The 21,653-nt window shown below is 41.9% G+C and overlaps 1 protein-coding gene across 3 annotated transcripts in view; it reads right to left on the bottom strand.

The window, feature by feature from the left end:
• PDSS1 (decaprenyl diphosphate synthase subunit 1) overlaps positions 1-21,653 on the bottom strand; it is a 36,592-nt gene that overhangs the window by 7,784 nt on the left and 7,155 nt on the right. Inside the window, exons 4-10 of one of the 3 annotated variants that reach the window (XM_074324966.1) lie at positions 19,817-19,947; positions 11,711-11,852; positions 8,821-8,932; positions 8,615-8,724; positions 1,519-1,599; positions 1,295-1,408; positions 757-945 (exon numbers count right to left, since the gene is read on the bottom strand). In XM_074324966.1, coding sequence (XP_074181067.1) covers positions 883-945; positions 1,295-1,408; positions 1,519-1,599; positions 8,615-8,724; positions 8,821-8,932; positions 11,711-11,852; positions 19,817-19,947 — 753 coding nt within the window. In that variant the 3' untranslated portion in view covers positions 757-882. Of the gene's footprint in view, positions 1-756; positions 946-1,294; positions 1,409-1,518; positions 1,600-8,614; positions 8,725-8,820; positions 8,933-11,710; positions 11,938-19,816; positions 19,948-21,653 lie in introns of those variants that run through there. The other 2 variants (XM_019749127.2, XM_019749128.2) reach the window with 2 other exon arrangements.

Genomic DNA, 21,653 nt, shown 5'->3' with positions numbered 1-21,653 from the left:
GTGTTTCAGGCTGGTGAGTTAGTCTCAATAGAAGAAAAGACCCATTTATAGTACACCTTTTACTTCTCATCTCTGCCTCAAAATTTTGAGGATGGATGGAGCCTGGTAATGAGGACAGATGTTTCCACAAAGTGCTCCCACGTCTCTGTTCACAGCCCTCATTCCTCAGTTGACTGCTGTCCACTAGTGAGTTCTCCGAGGTCACCTGGCCCAGCCCCCGGGCTAGCAGCCTCCTCTGAGAGGCGCTGCTTATGGCTCTGCTGGATGGTGGAAAAGACATGATCTCTCCTTTCTTGGATCAGAAACTGATCAAAAGCAAGTTCATGGTTTCTGTAATATCAGAATGGAATCACTGAGTTCTGTGGAAGATAGGACTTATAGTTGTAAAATCTGAGAAAGAATATAGGCAGAACTCTGAAAGACTAAAAGTGACTAGTATTTTAGACCAGAGAGCTAGTTTTTAATCTTATGGCGATGAACATCTCACTGCTTTGCTAAATAGTGAATTAAAGACTACTAAGATGAAATCTGTTAAAGATGTCCAGATACCAGCCAGTGGCCCACTTAATTCCAAATACCATTGGGCACAGCCAAAAGCAGTGTGGCCTGGGGCCAGAGCAGGCTTTCAGAGTGTCCGCCCTGCAAGTCACTCAGCACCTCTGCAGCTTCCTAAGCTTTTCATCCATACTCAGGAGAACATGAAGGCAGCTTTACTTACTTCCTTAATGGACAGCCCCTCAATCTGGAGCAAGGAGGAACTATGTGGTTCTAGTAGTTCATTCCACTGACTTCTTGACTTTTTGAGGCAGTGGCCGAGGGGCTCTCTGAGAGCAGCAAACAGTCCCATTACACTTCTAGAACTGGAGAATTTCTCAGAATTTCTTATGCTTGGAGGCCCTTCCTGTGGCTTTTTAAGGGGTTCTGAGGCACACCCACCGTCCAGTCCTATAATCAAGATGTGGAAACCATTCACTTTGTCAGTGTTCCAAATACATGGAAATAATCACAATGCTACCTTAAATGCATACAGCACTTAATTTACAAAGTATCTCCATGAATATTCTCTCTGAATCCTCACCACAGCCCTGGGGAGGGTTGTAACCTCAGCTTTACAGATAAGGAAACATGAAGCTCGGGTGAAAGGACCGGCCTCAACACCTCAGCCACAGAGCCAGGATCAAATTGAGATCCGAGGTCTCACCTAAATGCTCCTCATCTAAACCTTCCTGTCAACTGTGCCTGGAAGATACTGGTTCTAGAGGGCTGTGTGTCAAAGGGAGTTTGTAAAACCTACCTGCCGACAAGCAAATAAGACAGGGCCAGTGGCTAACCCGAGCTTCAGATCAGCTGATGTTGGTTTGCCCATCTGGTCAGAACATGAGGTGAAGTCCAATACGTCATCTATTAGCTAGTGAGAGGAAAAAAAGGAATGTTACAAGCACTACCATCCCAACATCACAGCCACCCTTCCCACTGTACCAACAGACAGGCCAAAGTCTTACAAAGAAGCAGACCAACCTGAAAAGCTATTCCCACATTTTTTCCATATTGATAGGCAATCTCATGTACCACGGGGTCAGGGCATCCTAGGACAGAGACCTGAAACAGAAAGAGAATTCTGAGATAAGGAGCTGGCATGCAGAAGCAAGGCAGCCCACCCCTGGGTGGAAGGAGTCATTAACCCATTCCCCTAAGAGGCAGTGAGGTTATGTATAATCAGGAGCTATTGTATCAGGACCCCAAACATGTACCACTACATACAGCTGACCCATAAATAATGCGGGGGTTACGGCTGCTGACCCCGTGCAGTCAAAAATCCATGTATAACTTTTGAGCCCCCCAAAACCTGTTGACCAGAAGTCTTACCAATAACAGAAACTGCCCATTAACATGTTTTGTATGTTACCCTGTTTCCCCCAAAATAAGACTTAGCCAGACAATGAGCTCTAATGTGTCTTTTGGAGCAAAATATAAGACCCGGTCTTAAAAATATGTGTATTTTGTACTATATTAGTACAATAAAGTAAGCTAGAGAAAAATATTAAGATTATAAGAGAAAATAAGTTTATAGTATTTATTGAAAAAAATCCACGTATAAATGGACCAGTGCAGTTCAAACCCATGTTATTCAAGGGTCAATGTACCTGTGTTTTTGTTTTTATTGAAAAGATTTCAATTTCAGATTGTTTTCTTAAGTTCTAAGAAAACTCGCCCTTTTTTCTCTTCTTTCACAGGATCAGCCCTCTTTTCCACTGCTTTGGAAAAACCAAGTTACACTAGATCAGTTATGCTGGTCAACCTTTTTGACATGCAGAAGAAACACTCCAAATTTGTGCAATACTGGCTTCCAGCACTCAGCAACTGTCCCAGTTGTGGGCTTTTTTTCTATGACTTCGTCCTTATTTTAGCGATACCTAATCATACACACGATGTTGCCATGTTATTTCCCCATTTGTAGTCCTTTTAATAAGTTTTAGTGATTTCAATTATTTCTGAAATGCAGTTATTTCTTGATATGTCTGTAATAGCCTCAAGCCTCATGCTTCAGACATAGATATTTTTCTTTCATTATCCAAGGATCTTCACTGGTCCTACTGTTTCCCTATTTCTTTCACAAGTAGTAATGTAACAGTATAAAAACATTTTTCCTTTTCAGTGGGGGAGAAAATAGGACTTTTAGCTAAGTCTTTTTTAAAACGCCAAAAAAAACCCTAGCTGGCACTGGCCCCTTGAGTGCATTTCCTGCTGCTCTGCTAAGCATGCTAAGTAGGCCCGGCCACATTTTCAGGAAACAAAGACGATAAAAAACAAAACAGGGAGGGGAGAGGCATGTACTCCACAGGAGAGGAGGGGTCTAAATTGACCCTCCATGAGAAAGCCAGCTGGTACACTTGCCTCCTTCCTGTGGGGGGGGGAGGTCCCTGATGATAAAGAACCCTGTCCCCCCACTTCAGTCCCTCCCTCTGCTCAGGACCCCACTTTGCTCAGGCCTCAGCACAGTACAAGAGCGTGGGCTCTGCAGTCAGCCTGCGGGGTGCCCTTGGCGTGTTCCTTCATCTTTCTGGGCTTCACTTGCCTCATCTGTAAACCGTGGGGTCAAAAGCGCTTACCTCATAGTGTTGCTCGCTGTGAGGAGTACAAGTGGTGCTACTTTTACCCCCTCAGCCCAGTGCCTGGCATTGTAATAACTCAGCATGTTTGCTGGTCCTGTTAAGAGTCCTTCTCCCCCACTCTCCCCACTGGATGCAGAACCAGGACCTGGGGCGTGTCCATGCCCTTCTTCTTTGTAACGCCAGACCACGTAACGTGCTCAGCCCTGAGAATGTTGGTGACGACTTAATGAAATCTGTGACTGTGTAGTGTTTGGCCACACATCCTCCTCGATAAAAATGCACACATCCTGGAAGGTTAGGTGGCCACTCCCTTGAGTGGATACACTCATAACTGCTTTCAACGGCGAAGACCTCACCATAGTAGTCACTGGTCCATGGGCTGTAGGGAGGGGATCCTCTTTTCAACTAAACTAAAGATTCTAAGAGACCACATGGGTGACAATTTAGAAACTTTGAAAGAAGTCAATATATCCATCATATCCATCAACTTGGCTAAAAGAATGACCGAGTGGCAAGATTTGAGCAGGCTGGGATATACTGAGCTCAGAACACAGTGATTTCCCTTTTCTAGGCAGATATAACCCAGAAAGCAGTCTTGCAGATAGGTTAATGCTGTTTCCTCAACCCAAAGCAGCACAGAAATGCACTTTGTTCCTGCAAAGTAAAAGATTTTTAAAAAATCCATTCTATTTCTAAACTCAATAAATTAATATGGAGTATGTATGATCAGCACTTCGCATTGTCTTCCTTAAACCTGACAACATCCCATAAACATGACCTTTGTGGTTGATGAACAGACAACTCACAAAAAAGTAAAGCTATAAAAATGGCCCTTAAGCTACTGAAAAGATGGTCAAGTTCACCCAGAGAGGTGAGATGCAAATTAAAACTCCACGGTAATATCATTTCTTACCTATCAGATTGGCATACTTTTAAAAGTCTTATTACACATTTAGTTGGTGAGGCTGTGGGGAAACAGGAAGACACTTTCACAAACTGCTGATGCCAACAGTGGAAACGCATAACAGCACAGCTCTTGTGGAGGCAACAAAACCACATCTATAATTACCGTGAAATACACCCTGAAGGTACCCCTCTAACAATACAAAAATACATTTACACAAGGTTAGTCACTGCTGTATTCTTTGTAACTGTGAACTACTGGGAACCTAAACGCCTATATATAGGAGTAGGTGAGTAAACCACAGTAGGTGTTTCCCCGAAAACAAGACCGGGTCTTATATTAATTTTTGCTCCATTAGGGCTTATTTTCAGGGGATGTCTTATTTTTTCATGTACAACAACCTACATTTATTCAAATACAGTCATGTCATCATCTGGAACATCGTCATAACGTCCTACATGTGTCCGTCTGGCTGAGATCTTAACTGGGGCTTATTTTCGGGGAAACACCGTAGATGTTTAAAAATGAGGAAGATTCTATAAACCAACATGGAGTGGTTTCCATAGTGTTGACTGAAGAAAGCAAGGTACAAAAGCAAGACAGACAAAAAGCAGTGCAGCATGCTACTTTTCGTTGTAAGAAAGAAGGGGTTATAACATACGTGTACGTCTACTCGTTTGTGTAAAAAGAAACAGGAAGGGGGGAACCATAAACTAATGAGCATGGTGACCTACAGGGTGGGTGGGAAGGACGGGGAGTGGGAACGAGAAAGGGGGTGAGAAGGCACATCAGCTTTTGGTCCAGCTGACTTTTGGGAGCTACACGAATGTTTCACACTCAAAACAACAATAACCTCAAAACCAAAAAACCAAAATCAGTAAGAATGGGAGGAAACCCCTAAAATGAAATAAAAACTATTTCACCTAACTATATTTCAAATAACATAACCACACTGAAATGGGGGGAGAAAGGTAACTTTTGAACACAGAATTTTGACTATATTATCTTCGGACTACAGACAAAAGAAACTGTAAACAAATACTGAACTCTTACCTACTAGGCTTGTTTTTCACAGAAATGGGAGTTACCAGTCTTTAAGCTCCTGTAGTGTAGTCTTGGATTGAGCAAATAAGTATGTTGTAGAGAATGGGGGCCGGGTTTCGCACTGCTGGGGAAGGGAGTTAAAAAAACGTAAAGACAGAATGCTGGACTAAATCGTGAATCCTCAATGGATTTGGAGCAATCAGCATGATACCTCATGGTTTTGAATAGATATAGATGGATGTAAAAAAAAAGATATACACGTATCCACATACATGTATTATACAGACATGTATTTCCTAGCTCTGGCCAATGGGAGGCCTAGAAACAATGACAGTAGCACCCAGATCTTGGTTTCTAAATATTATTTTCCACCAAAAGGAGCCAGGGCTCTTTGGAGAAATGACGGGTCCCAGTGCTGGAAAGGACAAGATGAATCTGCTAGAAATGAAGGAAGTGCTGAAAGACTGACAGGGATATGTTAACAGCACACAAGAGCCAGGTTCAAGGGCCTTTCCCTTGGTCAAATATGGGACAACTGAGCATTAAATAATAAAGGGCTATAATCCATAGAATAAAATAAGAATCCAGGAGTCCATATAGGCAAGGTCCTCCTTAAAATAGAATACCAACTCTACTGTAGAAGCGTGATGTAGAAGGAATGATGGAATTGAACTGCCATTTGGCAAACAGCATAGTAATAACTGCCTCAGGAAAGAATCATAAAGATGCTAAAACCAGAGAGTGACAGTTTGATAAAAAACAGAATATTCACATAGTCTCAAAATGCCTCTCCCAAGTAGAAAACAATAGTAACTTGAAAGTGAAGAAACCTGGCAGACACCATCCTGATCAAGTGACCAAAGTGAACATCGTCAGTAATAGGATAAAGGAACCGTTCCAGAATCAAAGAGACTAAAGAGTCTTGACAACTAAATGCAACATGAGATCATGGATTGGATCTTGCACCAGAAAAAAAATTGTTTCCCTTTGTTACAACAGTATTAAGACAACTGGCACAATTCGAATAAAGTCTATCTGTAGATTAGATAAGAATATCACAACCGAAAAATAGTGTTCTGCAAATATGACCCATAAAACAAAATTCGGTGGTGGCACTCTGCATCTCTGAAAAAACAATAGGACGATAGTCCACTGATTCCAGGCCACACACAGCACTGGAGAGAATATAAATTCAGAAAAAAAGAAAAAGAAAAAAACGAATGCAGGATTACCATATGAGTTCTTGGTTCAAATCCCAGCTCAGCCACTTTCAAACTGAAAACACTGGATGGGGCCACTGGACCTCTCAAGTCTCATTCCCATCAGATTTTCTGGAGACCAAGTTATGCTCTTCACTGGTAAGCTACAGAGTGTACTCTGTATGACTATATATATATATATATATATATATATATATATATATATATATATATATATATATATATGTATATATATATATATATATATATATATATATATATATATATATAAATAGCCAACCATCTTTTAAGGTTACTTCTATTTTAATATAATCAGTGTCACAAAACAATCCTAGACAGGTCTCTCTTAGATTTTAATACTATTTCCACTAAAATGCAATGAGTTAAGAAATGGTGTCCTTCATAGAATGAATTATAAACTGCTAAATTTCCTTTAAATTCCCTAACATTGTGGAGTTCTATTAGTTCTTCTGTAACAATTGTGATGTTTAAATTTTCCTTAACCCCCGTTTTGGCATCTCTAATTTGCCTTGCATGCAGGACTACATAAAAATAGCGATTTTGAATATATAACACCTCTAGAATATTTCTACCCATAGGCACTTAAATATAGAAACTTGTATTCAGAGCACTATGATTTTGCTTTATTATTCTAACAGCGAGGGAGGTTAGGAGTAAGTCCCACACAAGTGGGTAGTTCTGGGGTGATGCCAGCACGCCTCCTAGTGGACAGCGCAGACCACTTCATTCTTAATAAGGGTCGGGCCATGTTAATACTCACATCCACTGTTTTACTTGTTAATCCGCGAAGAACGAAGGGCTCTTTATAAACGGATACATGTGCTGCTACGTCTTTGGCTTCCTAAGCAGAGGACAGTGACCACAAGGAAGCCTTTCCTTGGGAACCTGAGTCCCTCTCCTCGGCCCCTTCACAGAATGTGATCACTGAGTCCCTCAGTTCCCGTTCGGGCCCCAGGGCTGTGGCTGTGGGATGTCCGCTTAGTGTGGACAAGGGCTTTGTGTTTCCTCTACCTCTAGTGCTTCTAACTGCAGTCTGACGCTGGTGAAATCATCAGCGAGCCTTGCTGAATGAGGGCCTCATGAGGATGGGTCTTCCATCTTCATGGAAATTTTGGCCGTCAGTGAAACAGCATTACGGTGCCCATTTTAAATAGGTCATTCTTTTAGTAGGCACTCCAGTGGCTATCATATTTTCATTCGTCTTTTTTTTAAAAAAACTTGCCATTTCTTGGAAATAAAAAAGAATAATAATAACCCTTTCAATAAAGACAAAAGTGGCTGAAATCGTGGCCAGCATATTCTACATAATTCACATTCCTTCGGGTTTCAATTAGGTCTTTTTTAGGAAGAAAACGTCCTCATTCTTTTCTGGCTCACAAGTATACATTTCTTGACACTTTACAAAATAGAGACTGTTGGCAAGGGACTTTTTCACCTGAGGGGCCTGAGAAAAAGCTCTCTTTAACTGTAATTATGTTAAGAGTGTATCATGACAGCCATGGGAGTTTGCTCCTTACAGGCCTTCCTTTCTTGTCACTTTAATTACAGGGGACTGTTACTCGCCCAGGTTCCATCTCGGCTGCTCTGTTAGGCTGACACACCGTCAGATGAACAGTTCTATGGTGAGAACTGTCTCTCATTTACGGGTGGCACTGAAAACCACACATTTTAGTCTACAGATTAAGGATAATGCTGACTTTTTTTTTTTTTTTTTAAGACAACTATGTGGAGAGTGGAGGGATAGCAAGGGAAAGAACAAGTTAAGGTTCACACTAAATTTATAGCCTGAAGAAATATGGCCTGTTTATATTTCATTCAAAAATACTGGCAGGTTCTACTGCTCATAAAAAAGGATGAAGGACACTATTACAATCTGATACCGTAGGTAGATATTTTCTCCTGGGTAAATATTGTATTTAAGAGCACAGCACTAATTACCTTTTTAAAGGTAAAATGTCAGAAATAGTGTGTGGACAACAATCATGAGAGAAGTGATTTGTGATAAGTTGTCAAAAGGTTGCATAGCTTGGAAAGTAGATTGGGTCACTAAAGCTTATTTTGATTCGACTCGGGAGGAAAGATGAAAAGCAAATGACTGCATAAGCAAAAAAAGATGGCAAAAATGAAAACCAAAGCAGAAATTCTCTGCTGTTTGGGATTCATTCTTTTCTCAGTGACCTCTTGGGATTTTGGTTACTATTTTTAAGGTTCTGCAGTGAAATTTTTTTCTAGGAGAATTAGCTCCCTAGAAAGAGCTATGAGGCTTTTATTTATTTATTTTTTTAACTTGAAAAAAGACAGAACGTACATACTGCTTTACAACTGTTGGCTATCAGACTTGCAGTCTTCTTGAAGGTCTTTTCAAGGTAGTGCGCAAATCTTTCATTCTCATTCTCTTTTGACCCTAGCTGAAGAAATTCACCTATAAAGAAGGAAAGGGGTCATTTGAGACATGGTCTTATTGCTTGGCTAAATACTAAGATGGAATAAAAAAGAAGAAAAGTCAGCATTAACCTACCACGCACCAGATCTTCAATAACTTGGGTTAAAATAGATATAACAGTCGTATTTCCAATTCGTGCCAGAGCTATAGATGCTGCAGAAAGAATTAAATCTCCAGCAAGAACAGCCTAGAAAAGAAAAAAAATCTTTCAGAGAAAAGTGTCAGAGTAACTGCGCCAAGAATGAAGTTACTTCTCAGAAGATACAAATAAAATGGGAGGGAGGGGTCATCTTGGATTGTTTTTACCCTTTTTCTTCCTCAGTAGGATTGTGTAATAATCAGTCACAGATTTGGAACACCATTTGGACAGGTTTGGTTCTGAAAGATTACCTAGTCTATCTCTCCACCTCAGAACTGAAGAAATGATGTCTGGAGATGGAAATTCTCTTACCCTCTAGTTCACCCCATTGCCCCGCCAAGAAGCAGCTGCCTTCAGTTTAGTTACGCTGGGCCATTTGCTTTTCCCTCAAACTGTCTTCTTGTGCCTTTGCATTTACTGCTTCTTCTGCCCCAAAAGGCCTTCCTCTTCTTCATCTAGCGCTCATTTACATAATTCGTTCAGATGGTGTCTCCAGGAAGTCCACTCAGATCCCTCAGTCTGGTCAGATACCTCTTTTTGTGGGAGCACAGCACCCCTCCTCACACACTGCTGTCTGCACTTTTCCTCAGGATTTCCTATTTACTGAACTCCGTCAGGGTTCAGATGGGGAATCATCTCATCTAGTACTATAGTCCACCCCAGGGCAGGGCAAGACACTTTACTCAATGAAACCAAGGAATCTGGGCCCCAAGTTCAATGCTTTCTGCCCTATACTTACCCTGCCCTACACTGTCCCTCATTCCTAGACAAAATATCTTTCCCACTAGATAATCAATATTTTTCCAATCTTTAGATTGTGAGTAGATGTCTGTACTGTATTTGCAACTAATTATAAATTATACATAATTGAGTTATATGCTGTGATCAAATACACTAACTTGTATATTGAAGTATTATGCTATGAAATAGTTATAAATGCTATAGTTATAAATTTTAATTCATAGAATTTTCAACATAACCACATTTTAAGTCTTTATTGTGACTATTGGTTTTCCAGTATCCAAACTTAGTGTTCACTGTTTACCAATTAATCATCATGTATATGACATACGATATCTCAACATAAATATACATATACATTCATAAAGCCATTTTGCAATTATGATATATATGTACATGCACATATTCATCCATCTGTGCTACATCATTAGCAGCTGAACGCTTGGATCTCTAGGCTTTTACCACCTTCTTTTCCTGGTCGTGGGGATCCTGGAGGCCAGAAGCTTCCAGCACATGGAACCCGATTGGGGCTGGCTGGGGTGAGGGGTTCAAGAAAGGCAGGGCTGGGAACCCAGGCAGGGTCACGGAGGCTCATGGCCTACACGCTGAATGATTTTTTTGTATCGGGAACATAGTTGTTTTGGTTGAGACAGAAAAGGGGAGGAGACTGGTAGGTGGCCTTGTGCAGGCAGAGCAGTCTCACAGCTCAAAGAGGCAGGTGACAGTGGTAAACACCTTCTTTCACCCCCTCTCAAAAAGAGGCGACCAGGGAGGCAGTCGCACAGGGGACTGGTCAAGAAGACCTTAATTTGTTCTCTTCATCCTCCTCCCTGACCAAGTGCTCAAATAAGGCTGAGAACAGGCCCTCAACACAGACAGCTGACTGCAGGGACACATCACAAAGTTACCCACAACTTCTCCAAAGCAAAACTCCACCCTCTTTGTACCAACGTTCTGATGTATAGAGTTCTGTCAATAGGACACAAAATCTTTTAATCAAAAATTTGAAATAAAAGGCTTACAAATGAAATTGCAGGGCTCGATTACACAACAAAGTCAATGACACTAAAGCAAAACCAGCATGTAAAGGTAACAAAGAACATATATTTCTCTTTTAATTAGGGCAATTAGAAAACAGCAGGAACCAGGTGCCATCAGTATGTGAGGGAGGGGAAGGTGAGGAGAGGGAAACCTTGTTTCTATTAATGTTTGGTTTGGGGCAGGACGGCCAATGGAGGGGAGTGTGTGCTGGGAGGGGCCAGCTCCCCGAAGGCCCGCACACCTTCACTTTTATTTGTTCAACTGCATTCCCATTCTTCCATGATTTAAACATCCTCAAATAAATTCCTCATTTCACACACCCTCTTCAAGAAATGCTAATAAAATAATATGGAAATGTGCTTTAAAATATACATGTATGAAACAATACCATTCATAATGCTTCTATTTCAAAAGGTAAAATTTTCATTGTAAAACAGTTTCCCTTTGATATAGTTTTTATTTTTAAAGTTTTATTTACTTTTTTGTTTTTTTAAGTTTTATGATATTCTTACACATGGCAGTCAATAAATGGTTAAGGAATTAAAATGAATCTGTACAATGTATGATTCCTCATGAAATGTGCTTTTTGAAATAACTACCGAAACCCCTTTCCTTCTAATCAAAAGGAATTCTATAGAAAACTGACTAACTGGAAATACTAAATTTATTTTTCTATAGTATTATCTATCATCCAGTTTCTGTGCACAGATAAGACATGAATACTATTTAGAAAGTTGGATGACCACATAGGAGGAAGCATAATTTTTTTAAAACTTTTTTTTTTTTAAATTTACTTTAAGTGTGTTTTCCAGGACCCATCAGCTCCAAGTCAAGCACTAGTTGTTTCAATCTAGCTGTGGAGGATCTAGATCCGGGGATCGAACCCACAACCCTGGTGTTACCAGCATCACGCTCTAACCAACTGAGCTAATGGGCCGCCCCAGGAAGCATAATTTTTTAAACGAGACAAATCTGAAAAATAAATGCAATGCAAAGTGCAAGTGATTTGATAGGCAAGATTAAAAAACACAAAGAAACCCATACCTTCTTTTCACCCCAGATCTTATTAACTGTGTGTTTTCCTCTCCGAGAACTTGCATCATCGATAACGTCGTCGTGAACCAGACTAGCAGTGTGGATCATTTCTGCAATTAAGGCTATGGCACGCTGGCTGGCTTGCACATCTCTAGTTAACAGAAAGCAATGCTTTTTAACAGAGACGTCGCCTAGAACCTTCTCAGCAATCATCTTGTGAAAACTGGACATCAGATCTAGGACAAAGAATTTTATTTCTCTAAGAGAAACCGTACAAACACTTTGGCTTCCCTACAAAGCCACTTGGAGAACATTTGAAAAATGCATAAGATATTGTTTTATGTCAAGACAATGTTCTATGGATAAGAAGTAAAAGTTGTATGATGAACAAAAACAATGATACATATCGCAGAAGTCTGGTAATCAGGCTGAAGAATCATCTTTGTGTCTTATATTAGTGGTCTTGGTCAGTTGATCAAGTTGACAATTAGGTTACAATTAAATTTCAGAGTGGATGGGGAAGATAGGTGAGAAGCATTCTAAAAAAAGTGTAAAGAGAACCAATGATCACTATGTTTCATACTGTCTTAAATGTTTAGTAAAGAAGACCTCAATAACCAAGGCAGAATTTTTGTAAAAACTTTCTTCCAATTCATAACCTTTACATTAGAAATTTATACTTTTGTTTCCTAGATTTAACAAACTACAGGATAAACACTCTCAAGAAGATACATAGAAATGAGTCTTAAGGTTAGAAGGGAATGCCCCAGTTTCTTTTTAATCACCATTTTTATCATCTCCATCATGTATGAAAATTTTAAAAACTGAATTTCAAGAAAATCAAACTGGAGAAATAGTCAAGTAAATTTTTTGAACTTAAACATATGCCTGACTTAAAACACATGTTAACCAAATGTTTCATTTACTCCAATAGTTTACTTTTCAAATATCATCAAGTTATCTCTTGAGTGGAGAAAAGTGAGAGGGACACTAAAATATGACATTTTTTTGAAAAACTCTGAACATCTGTAAAAGATAGTGTTCCTTCTGATTCCTCAGACCTGGAAGAAAACAATGAAACATGAAGTGTAGCTACATTAGAGATGGTGGAATTTAGCTACAAACACTAAATCAGCATGAGTGTATCTTCCAATCTTGCTCTAAATATAATTTTACAATACGATGCCTTGCCCGTTCCTCTTACTTTAGAGCTAAACCACAGACCCTTCCAAATACTTTTAGCCCAGAAATCAATTGTAAAGTGCTGCTCATTATTTATTAATATGTCACCATCATAACAGTTCTAAATACATCCAGATCACAACACAGTCTTCCAAGTAGGAAAAAGCAAAGCACCAGAAGGTAGGGACAAGTCATCCTATGAAACCACTTTTGTAAATGAGAAAATGGGAGGTCCAGATGGCTTCTAAGAGCTTTCTCTGAGTCTCTCAGCGAGACACATACAGACGCTGTATTAGGAAGCTTGGACCTTAAATATTTTTCAGGTAAATTTATTGGGCCCTATCTTATTTGAGTTGAATACAGAGGCAAAGATATAGACTTTCAAAGTTGTTTTGTAATATGAAGGCCATTTTTTAGAATATTTTCTCAGCTGGATTTCAGTCTAATAAAATATACACTTCCTACTGGTTAGTGGTAGAATTTACCTTACAACAACTGTTAAGGCCTCAGCCTTCTCATGCATTCAAAACTTGGGTATTACTTCCATTATCACAAACTGTGTCAACAGACAAGGGTTCCCACTGGGAACTTGCAATGAAATGGCAGTGCTCACTGAGACAGTAGAGTTTTTTGTAATTTGAAGATAGTAAAACAACAAAGAATTCTTAAAATATTTTTAAATTTTGTAGACTATACGTGTATGAAAATGCCATTTTGCATGGTTAAATTCTCGACGGATGAAATCACGATTCTTGCTTAGAATATTATTATTTGGCATTGTGACACAGCCCCTACATAGAATAAGCATCCCATTTTAGATGCTTTATTATTTTATCTAGTGTACTTTTTCCTATACAATTTTAGGTTTCAATGTGTGTCAGCTTATATCTGCAAAATACCGCCACTGCTTATCCCTCACACAGCAAAATGGTGGGACAGATCACTGTAATTTGCAGATTACAAAAAAAACTCACACCGTCTTGAAAATGAACTCTCCAAAGTGCCCATCTGAGTCACGCCTTCAACAAGCTGGGCACCATTTCTGCTTCCTGCTGTGAAAGATCTGCCACACTTTCCCAGCTTCTCAGAGAGGTGCTAAGAAAAGCCAGACAGGCGAGACAGCATGAAGAAGGGAGGCCCTAAGCCTTGAAGGTTGGCCATGTCCTATGTGTCTCACACCTGCAAGAGCACGCTATCCGTCAGCAAGCCCTCAGGGCATGTGTTTCTTCTTCATCAGATTTAAAAACAAAAAATGTATAATGAATAGTTTCAAGCATAGACAAAAACAGATGAAACAATAGAACGACTCCTCTATTACTATTTCGAAATGTTCTTCTGTTGGTCTCTTCTGACAATTCTAAAAATAAGTGTTTCACTTTGCTTGTTAGAACTCTGAGAGGCTTAGTGTTTCTTAACTGTCTCCCCCTGCTCCACCACATAGGGATCAATACTCTTGAAAATGCAGACGGAGGCCTCAGACACAGAGTCAGAATCTCTAATAGTGGGGCTCAGGACTCTCCATTTTAAAAAAGCATGCCAGGTGATTCTGACACACAAAATGTAGGGAACACTGCTCTGTTTAGTGGGGGTATTCATTTTGATTGACTGTAAGCCAGAAAGGAAGCTTTTCCTAAGAAGAGTTTGGAACAGGCTCAGCCTTTACTGATCCACTGCTGTGATGCCTATAAACTCTGGGCTAATGGAATGAGAGTCTGTCCTGCCCTAAAGATGACCTGAAACTTGGGGCCTTGTGCTAATGACCCTCCCGAATCTCTTCATACCCCAAGAGCAGGATGGCTCACTTGCTCTGAAAAACACAATCATGGGAGGTGACACTTTCCTCTTATCCTTTGCAATACTATAAGTTTTAAATTGCAATTTTTAATTGCTGAAATTGCAAAGTTCGCTCTCCCAACCTCTCTCTAGAAAATTCTCAGGATGTAGATTGCATTTTCTGGTTCTTCCCTGCTAAAAGTACACATATTCAAGTTTCAGTATGCGCAACAATATAACCTTACAGACTCAAATTGATTTTGTCTTTATCTGCCACTGACTTGACTTGCTACAAGTTTGGGTTCTTCAACTATTGAGATTGTGGAATGTGCTCTGATTTACCCTCTGGTCTGGTCTGTCAGGCTTGGGGGGCCCACAAGAGGCATCTCCAGAGGATGGACAAGCCCCTCCAGGCCCACTCCTGGCACTGAGGTAATATGATGTAATGACGGGGTTTGCATTAGCTTCCTGTAGCTGCTGTGACAAATGACCACAAACTCGGTGGTTTAAGACATTTTCTCACAGAGAGGCCAGAAGTCTAAAAAGTCACTGGGCTGAAATCGAGGTTTCAGCAAAGCCATGCTCCCTCTGGAGGCTCTAGGGCAAAAGGCTTTCCTCACCCCTTGCAGCTTCTGGTGGCTGTCGGCAGGCTTTGGCTTGTGGCCACATCACTCCAACTGCCATCGTCCCACCTCCCTACTCCAGTCTCCCTCTGCCTCCCTCATAGAAATGCACGCGATGGCACTTAAGGCCCATCAGATAATCCAGGATAATCTCCCCATTTTAAGATCCATTCTGGGCACTACCTTTAAAGGGTGTCACCTTCCACACTGGCATCAGGTTGAATGCGTGGAGCGGAAGGAGTTCCTGAAAATCCCTCCCTCTCTGCCTCTCATCTTCAGCCTTCTATTTCCGTTTCCTGGCCTTGGTCTCTGGCCACTGCCATCGTGTTCCCTTTTCCCATATTCCTTCTTGGCACATTGGGCATGTAGTGGCATGACGTCAAGGTGCCTTCCATTTGAGGAACGGAAGAATGCAGGAGGGGTGCCTGTGAGCTCAGACTGACTTAGCAGGTCATTACCCTTGGTCACTGGATAAACCCAAACGAGCACACCAGGCTCAGAGTGAAGTCTGTCTCTCTTTGGTGGGAATAGCTTGAAGCTTGATCCCAACAATCAGGGATTTATTAGCAGTTTTAGGATCGAGAGAAAAGAACTGCCATCTAAGAGCAGCAGCTCCTGTACATTTTCAGATTTATTTCCAGATAAAATGGATGCCTGCAAAGCCACATCATAAATGATGCAGGTTTCATGCTGTTGTTTATTTTCTGGCCACTGAAGAAGCACCGTCTAAGTGTGCAGTCTTTGCATACACAAGGAACAACCCACCACAGCGCTATCTTGTATCTATAGCTTATACAGGCTGCTCTGCACGGGGCTTTCCCCACAGGGTCCACAGTGCTACAGACCAATGCAGCACTCGGTTTTTTCCAACGGGGCATGGCTAATTCTAAGCGTAGGAGTCGATTCCTTTGGTGATAGAATCAGCTTCACCCCGGCCTGGTGGGTGCTGGAAGAGGGTGCACACAGCACATTCAAATGTCCTGTGGCCCTCCTGCTCTCACTGAGATTCTCCTTACGCTTGGGTTTGACCTCACCAATGAAATGGAAGACCACGTGGTAATCAAAATCTCCCCCATCTCAGCAGGTACGCCTTCTCATAGACTTTATTTACCTCAAGATCCATTTTAGTAAGCATGGACACAACAAAAGTGCCATCTCCTAGTAAGACAAAAAACCTTTCTTTTGGCACCAACCTTCCTGCCTAGCCTGTAAAAAGCGACAGCAGTAGCTAGCTCAATTATTCGGAACACATGGAAACCAGTGGTTCTAGAATCGTCAGTGGCTGGAGTTGCAATGACTGTTTTGTTTCAGTCTTCCCAGGGCAGGCTTTTGTAATTTCCTTTGTTTTTACGAGACTCATAAACGTTACCACCTCTGAAGATAAGGTTTTTGTCACACTTGGATTCTTGACCTATTATCTAATGTGAAAACTGCGTGATATAATCTGCACCACCTAATCGCACGTCTGACTTTGTAAAGTGGACGAGTGGGATTCAATACCTCTTGACTATTTGCACAATCAAGACCAACAGCTGTGTGCTCAGTACCACGGCAGTGACTGTGTTATCCCAATCACTGGCAGTAATCAGGGCTGGAAGATTGCCACATGGGAGGGAACGGACGGTGCCAAGGTCCGTAAGAGTCCCTTCCTTCAGCGAAGTTGCTGAGCAGGATAGCTTCGGCTTGTTTGAGAAAAGATTAGACTCTCCAGCTGTGCTGTACTCAACGCATAGATCAATTTTACAGAAATCTATTTCCTATAAGGCTCAATTTTGATCTGGATTGTTTGATCGAGTCAGTCCTGACATACTTAGTGGAGGCTAGTTTGGGTTTTGCTGAACTCTGCTGTGGGTGGGGTTCTCTGGGAGGCAGACTGAAGCTGAAAGTACAGGATGTCTCCTCAGGAGTGCCCTTGGGGACACTCCTGATGGGGCGAGAGGAGGAAACAGGCCTGGGCAGAACCCAGAACCCACCATAACGCTGTTTTCTGGACCTTTCAAGGTTGAGTCACCTGTTGTGTGCATTCCTACCTCACCCACCCAGGGACTGTGACTATCAGAATACAGAAAGGAAAAATAAAGATTGGGTCTTAAGCTTTTGGAGACCATACTGCCTTCGAAAATATATTATAAGCTTTGGATACTCTTCCCCAGAAAAGTGCAAATACACAGAGAATTTTGCATACAATTCTAAAGGACTCACAGACCCCAAAACTCCCATGGGCCTTAAGTTAAGAAGTCCCAGGGAACATTTAGTGGATGACTGAAAAGCTGAGTAAAGGAAAAAGAAAACAAATAAAAGTCGTTTTTTCCTCTCTCTATTTCCTAAGGTATCTGTTCTATTGTCTTCTCTAATCCCCTCCAGAATTACTGGTGACCTATTTAATACACATCTCACAAGCAAGAAAATGGTGTGTGATAGGAGCCATTCAACTTTGTCAAATGATAAAGCAGGTCTCTCTCAATTCAGCCATCATGAATGAACAAGCTGGTGAAGTACTGGAATGGGTTCTGGTGACCGCTGGTGGCACTGGCCAGAAACAGAGGCTGTGTGTGGTCCTGCTCCCGAATCTTCAGCTATCTTTGCTCCACACTGTTCTCAACCTTTCTCAGCAAGCGCAATCAGATGGCCCAGCTCTCCAGAAGCTCTCCCTGCAAGCCATCTTCTTGTTTAAAGAAGCATGGAACGAACAACTACATGTTTAGTCCATGAAGAGGCTGATCCAAAAGGGACCTTAGGAAGGATTCTTATTCTCAAGAGATTGGGGCTTGGAGGGTAACAGAGCTGGGATACTGTACCGCCTAAATGCACGCCACAATTACAACTCACAGCTCCAAGCTGGGGTCAGCTCTGCAGTGTGCCTTCGGCAGGCCACACGCTCCACTTACGGGGAGAATGATGCTGCAGCTCTGTCCCTGGAGAGGGCAGTCTTGAACTTACTTTTTGAACTAGCAAGGCCTTTTCTGTGTTATATTCTCCCATGTGTTTATACAGTTTATACAGTGTCAGTTACGCAAACTGAAAAACTCGCACCTGTGAGGATAACAGTGTAGTTAGAGCAGTGCAGAGTACTTTCCTTTGCGTGTTATCTGAGACTAACGAACTGCATTATGTATTAAGCTGAGAAATTAAAACTGCAAACACATATTCTCCCTAGACCAGTGGTTCTCAGCCAGGGATGATTTTGCTCTGCAGGGGACACTTGGTAATGTCTGGACACATTTTTGGCTGTCACCATCTGGGGGGTGTGGGCACTACTGGCATCTAGTGGATCGAGGCCAGGGCTGCCACTTCCTCCTACAGTGCACAGGACAACCTCACCCACCAACAAGAATGAGCTGGTCCAAACTGTCAGCAGTGCCAACACAGAGAACCCCTGCTCTAGACCACGAGATGGACTTCGCTTGGTTTAGAGCGAGCATTTCTGCTGCTCTGCCTTCCAAGTGAAGTGAAAGGAAGACTGATGATGGTGAAAAGGTCACTGCCAGAGACGTTACTCCCTGTTCAAACTAGACTGGGAGGGCTTCGAAAGTCTCAGGGTGAGTGGGAGGCACCCCTGAGCCTGGGTGATGTGTTGGAGCTATAGGGAGGGGCACAGCACCAGGGCACCAGAGGCTACGGTGGGCAGAGGTGAGCATCCCGAAGATGCAGTATCTGATGCTCCTTCTTACAGGTTCCTTAAATTTAGTGCTGACCAATCTTTGGTGTTCCTGAAAGTATTATCTATTGAGAAAAGGGAATATAATACAAAAATGTTCAACACTAGGGAAATGTGTAAGTCCATTTTGGTCTACTGGAATTTCCACCAATTGACTACATGATGTAAAAATAACAACTATGAAGACACTCCAGTAACATGGTAAAGACTTTAAAAACCAACGGTAATTAAACAAAGCAGAAAACAAAATTATTTATATATCATATGACTGAATGCAAGAGAGGAGGGGAAGAGGGGATGACAAAGACCACTGCAGGGGGTAATGGGTACATTTGCTTTCCTTTGACGATTTTCTTTAATAGTAAATGTTGCAGTTTTAACATTTTAAAATTGTAAATATATTCAAAACACAAAAGTTGAGGACCCATAGGCAAAATGCCTTGTTTTAAGAAGACTTCCCTTTGGCATGTCACAGGAAGGCTGGCACCGCAGGGGGTGTGGTGTCCAGAATCATGGCACAGCTTATCACTTTACAATCATCAACCTTTGGACTAAACGGCTTGTGTGGATAACGATTATACGTACGCATACAACCTGGAAGTCTACTTCTGAATGAGAAAATGAGATTTGGCTTTGAAACTCCTTTCTAAAATGCTTATTTGTAGCTGAAGTTGTTCTTCCATGGACATAAAAAAGAGGGAAAGGAAGGTGCACAGACCAGACTCCAGAGTGACCTTAGCGACTCAAAGTCAGAATCTACTCATCACAAAGTGAATTCTTAGATACATGCTACTCCTAAAACAGGAAACTACACGGTAACATAGGGAAGGAAGACCTGCTGAATATAAACCGACAGAGGAGGGAAAGTAAATGACTCACCGGGAGTTGTTATAATGAGTATTACACGCGCGAGCCATTAGCACCACAATAATTGGTCGAAAGGCTTTTCCTTTTCCATCAAAGTAGTATTGAGACATTTCTTTAAGTTCCGTTGCAGATATGAGTAGTTCCTGAAATAAAGTTTCTGTGTCAATATGGCATCATGATTGCATAGAAAGTCAATAGGATTTCTTGCACAAAACTTGGATGTGATTTCAGTGAATTCATTTTAATTGAGAAATTCAATACTCAGTTGGAAAACGTTCCAACATGGTGTGGCCACAAACCTGGCTGCCTTGCAAAGGGGCCACAAGCAATGCGTGGCTTGGCTCCAAGCAGCATTAAGTGCCACAGCACGCACTGCCCCTGCCCCCAGTGACTCTAAGAGCATGAAGGGGAAGAAAGTATTAGGTGGCCCAAGGACCCTGGGTCAGTGACAGCTGGACAGAGAAAGGAGCAGGGGCTGGTTAGCAAGTTGGAAGATGGAGGGGAGAAGACAAAGACGGGAAGTGTGGGAGTCAGTGGCTGTCGGGAGCCCATGAAGCAGGTGTCCTGGGTGGGGGGCAAAACTGGGCTGTGTATCAGGCACAGGACGATAAGATGGCAGCTGGGGAGAAGGCCGCGATAGAAGTCTGGCTCAGTCTTTATTTAGCAAAAGACATGTCCAAGGTCCACAGAGGAAGTGTAAGACGTGGTTGGCCTGACTGTGAGGTGAGGAGCTAACAAATGCGTTGAGGAGACAAAATTGTTTTTAAAAGGAAATACTCAGTGAATAATACAGTGGTAACTTGAACAGTGCTGTACATTAAACACATTAAAAGCTCAAAGAAGGGAGACATCAGTGTGAGTTAGAAAAACCCAACATTTCACAATGGCAATAAGCTTTGACCTGGAATTAAGGATAAGTAGGGCTTTGACTGTGAAGGGGAGGGAGAGCCTTCAGGTGAGGGAGGTATGTTTGTTTCATCTGCCGCTGGAGGATTTACTGGAATGAATCAGAGTTGATCCCCCAGAAGCTATGGGAGCTCAGAATGGACCTAGAGGACCCCCAGCCAGGCTCAGGGGAACACCATACAGCCGGCCAGTCATTAATTCACTAAATAAATAGTTGACTCAGTGCTAAGTATGGTAATAAACGCAGAGCTTACAAAAATACAAAAGACAGCCCCTTGCCTACAAGGAGCTCCGAGTTCAAATGGGGAGAATAAAACATTAACTGCAATAAAACATAATAGTGTGACGGGTGCTGTCCCTGAGGAAAGTGCAGTGTCACAGTTACCCTGGGGTCACGGAGGAGGCCCCTCTTGCTCAGGATGAAACAGGGAGGACAAAGCAAGGACAATGGCAACAGAACTGTGGGTGGCCGGACCTAGGGCTGTAGGACTGAAGGCAAGAGACAGACTAGGGAGATGTAGAGGGGAAAGAAAGGGATGAGTGGAGGCTCCCTCTGGCGTGTTACCTTCAATGAATGGGAAAAATAGGAGAAAAGACAATTAGGAGAAAGTAGATTCAGCTATGTGACATTTGAGAGAGTCACAGACTCTCCCGTGAGCAGGTATATGTTTGGGTTTAGGAGTGACAATTCAATCTGGAATAGAGAGATTCTTTGGGAGTCGTAAGTATGGAAATGGGTAAAATGAGAACAGAGACAGAGGAGGGGCTGACAGAACCCCAGGGAATGGCAAAATTAAAGGAGGTAGGGTGAAGGGCATAGACAGGAACAGGAAACACACTGAAAGATGGCCTGAGAATGCGGACAACCAGGAAAGTGTAGAAACCAGGGTGGGAGTGGTCAACACGGCCCAGCATTCAAAAAAGTCAAGGAAGATAAAAAACA

This window comes from Rhinolophus sinicus, linkage group LG02 (assembly GCF_036562045.2).
Source record: "Rhinolophus sinicus isolate RSC01 linkage group LG02, ASM3656204v1, whole genome shotgun sequence".
Lineage (NCBI taxonomy): Eukaryota > Metazoa > Chordata > Mammalia > Chiroptera > Rhinolophidae > Rhinolophus > Rhinolophus sinicus.
This window is presented reverse-complemented; position numbering and strand designations above follow the sequence as displayed.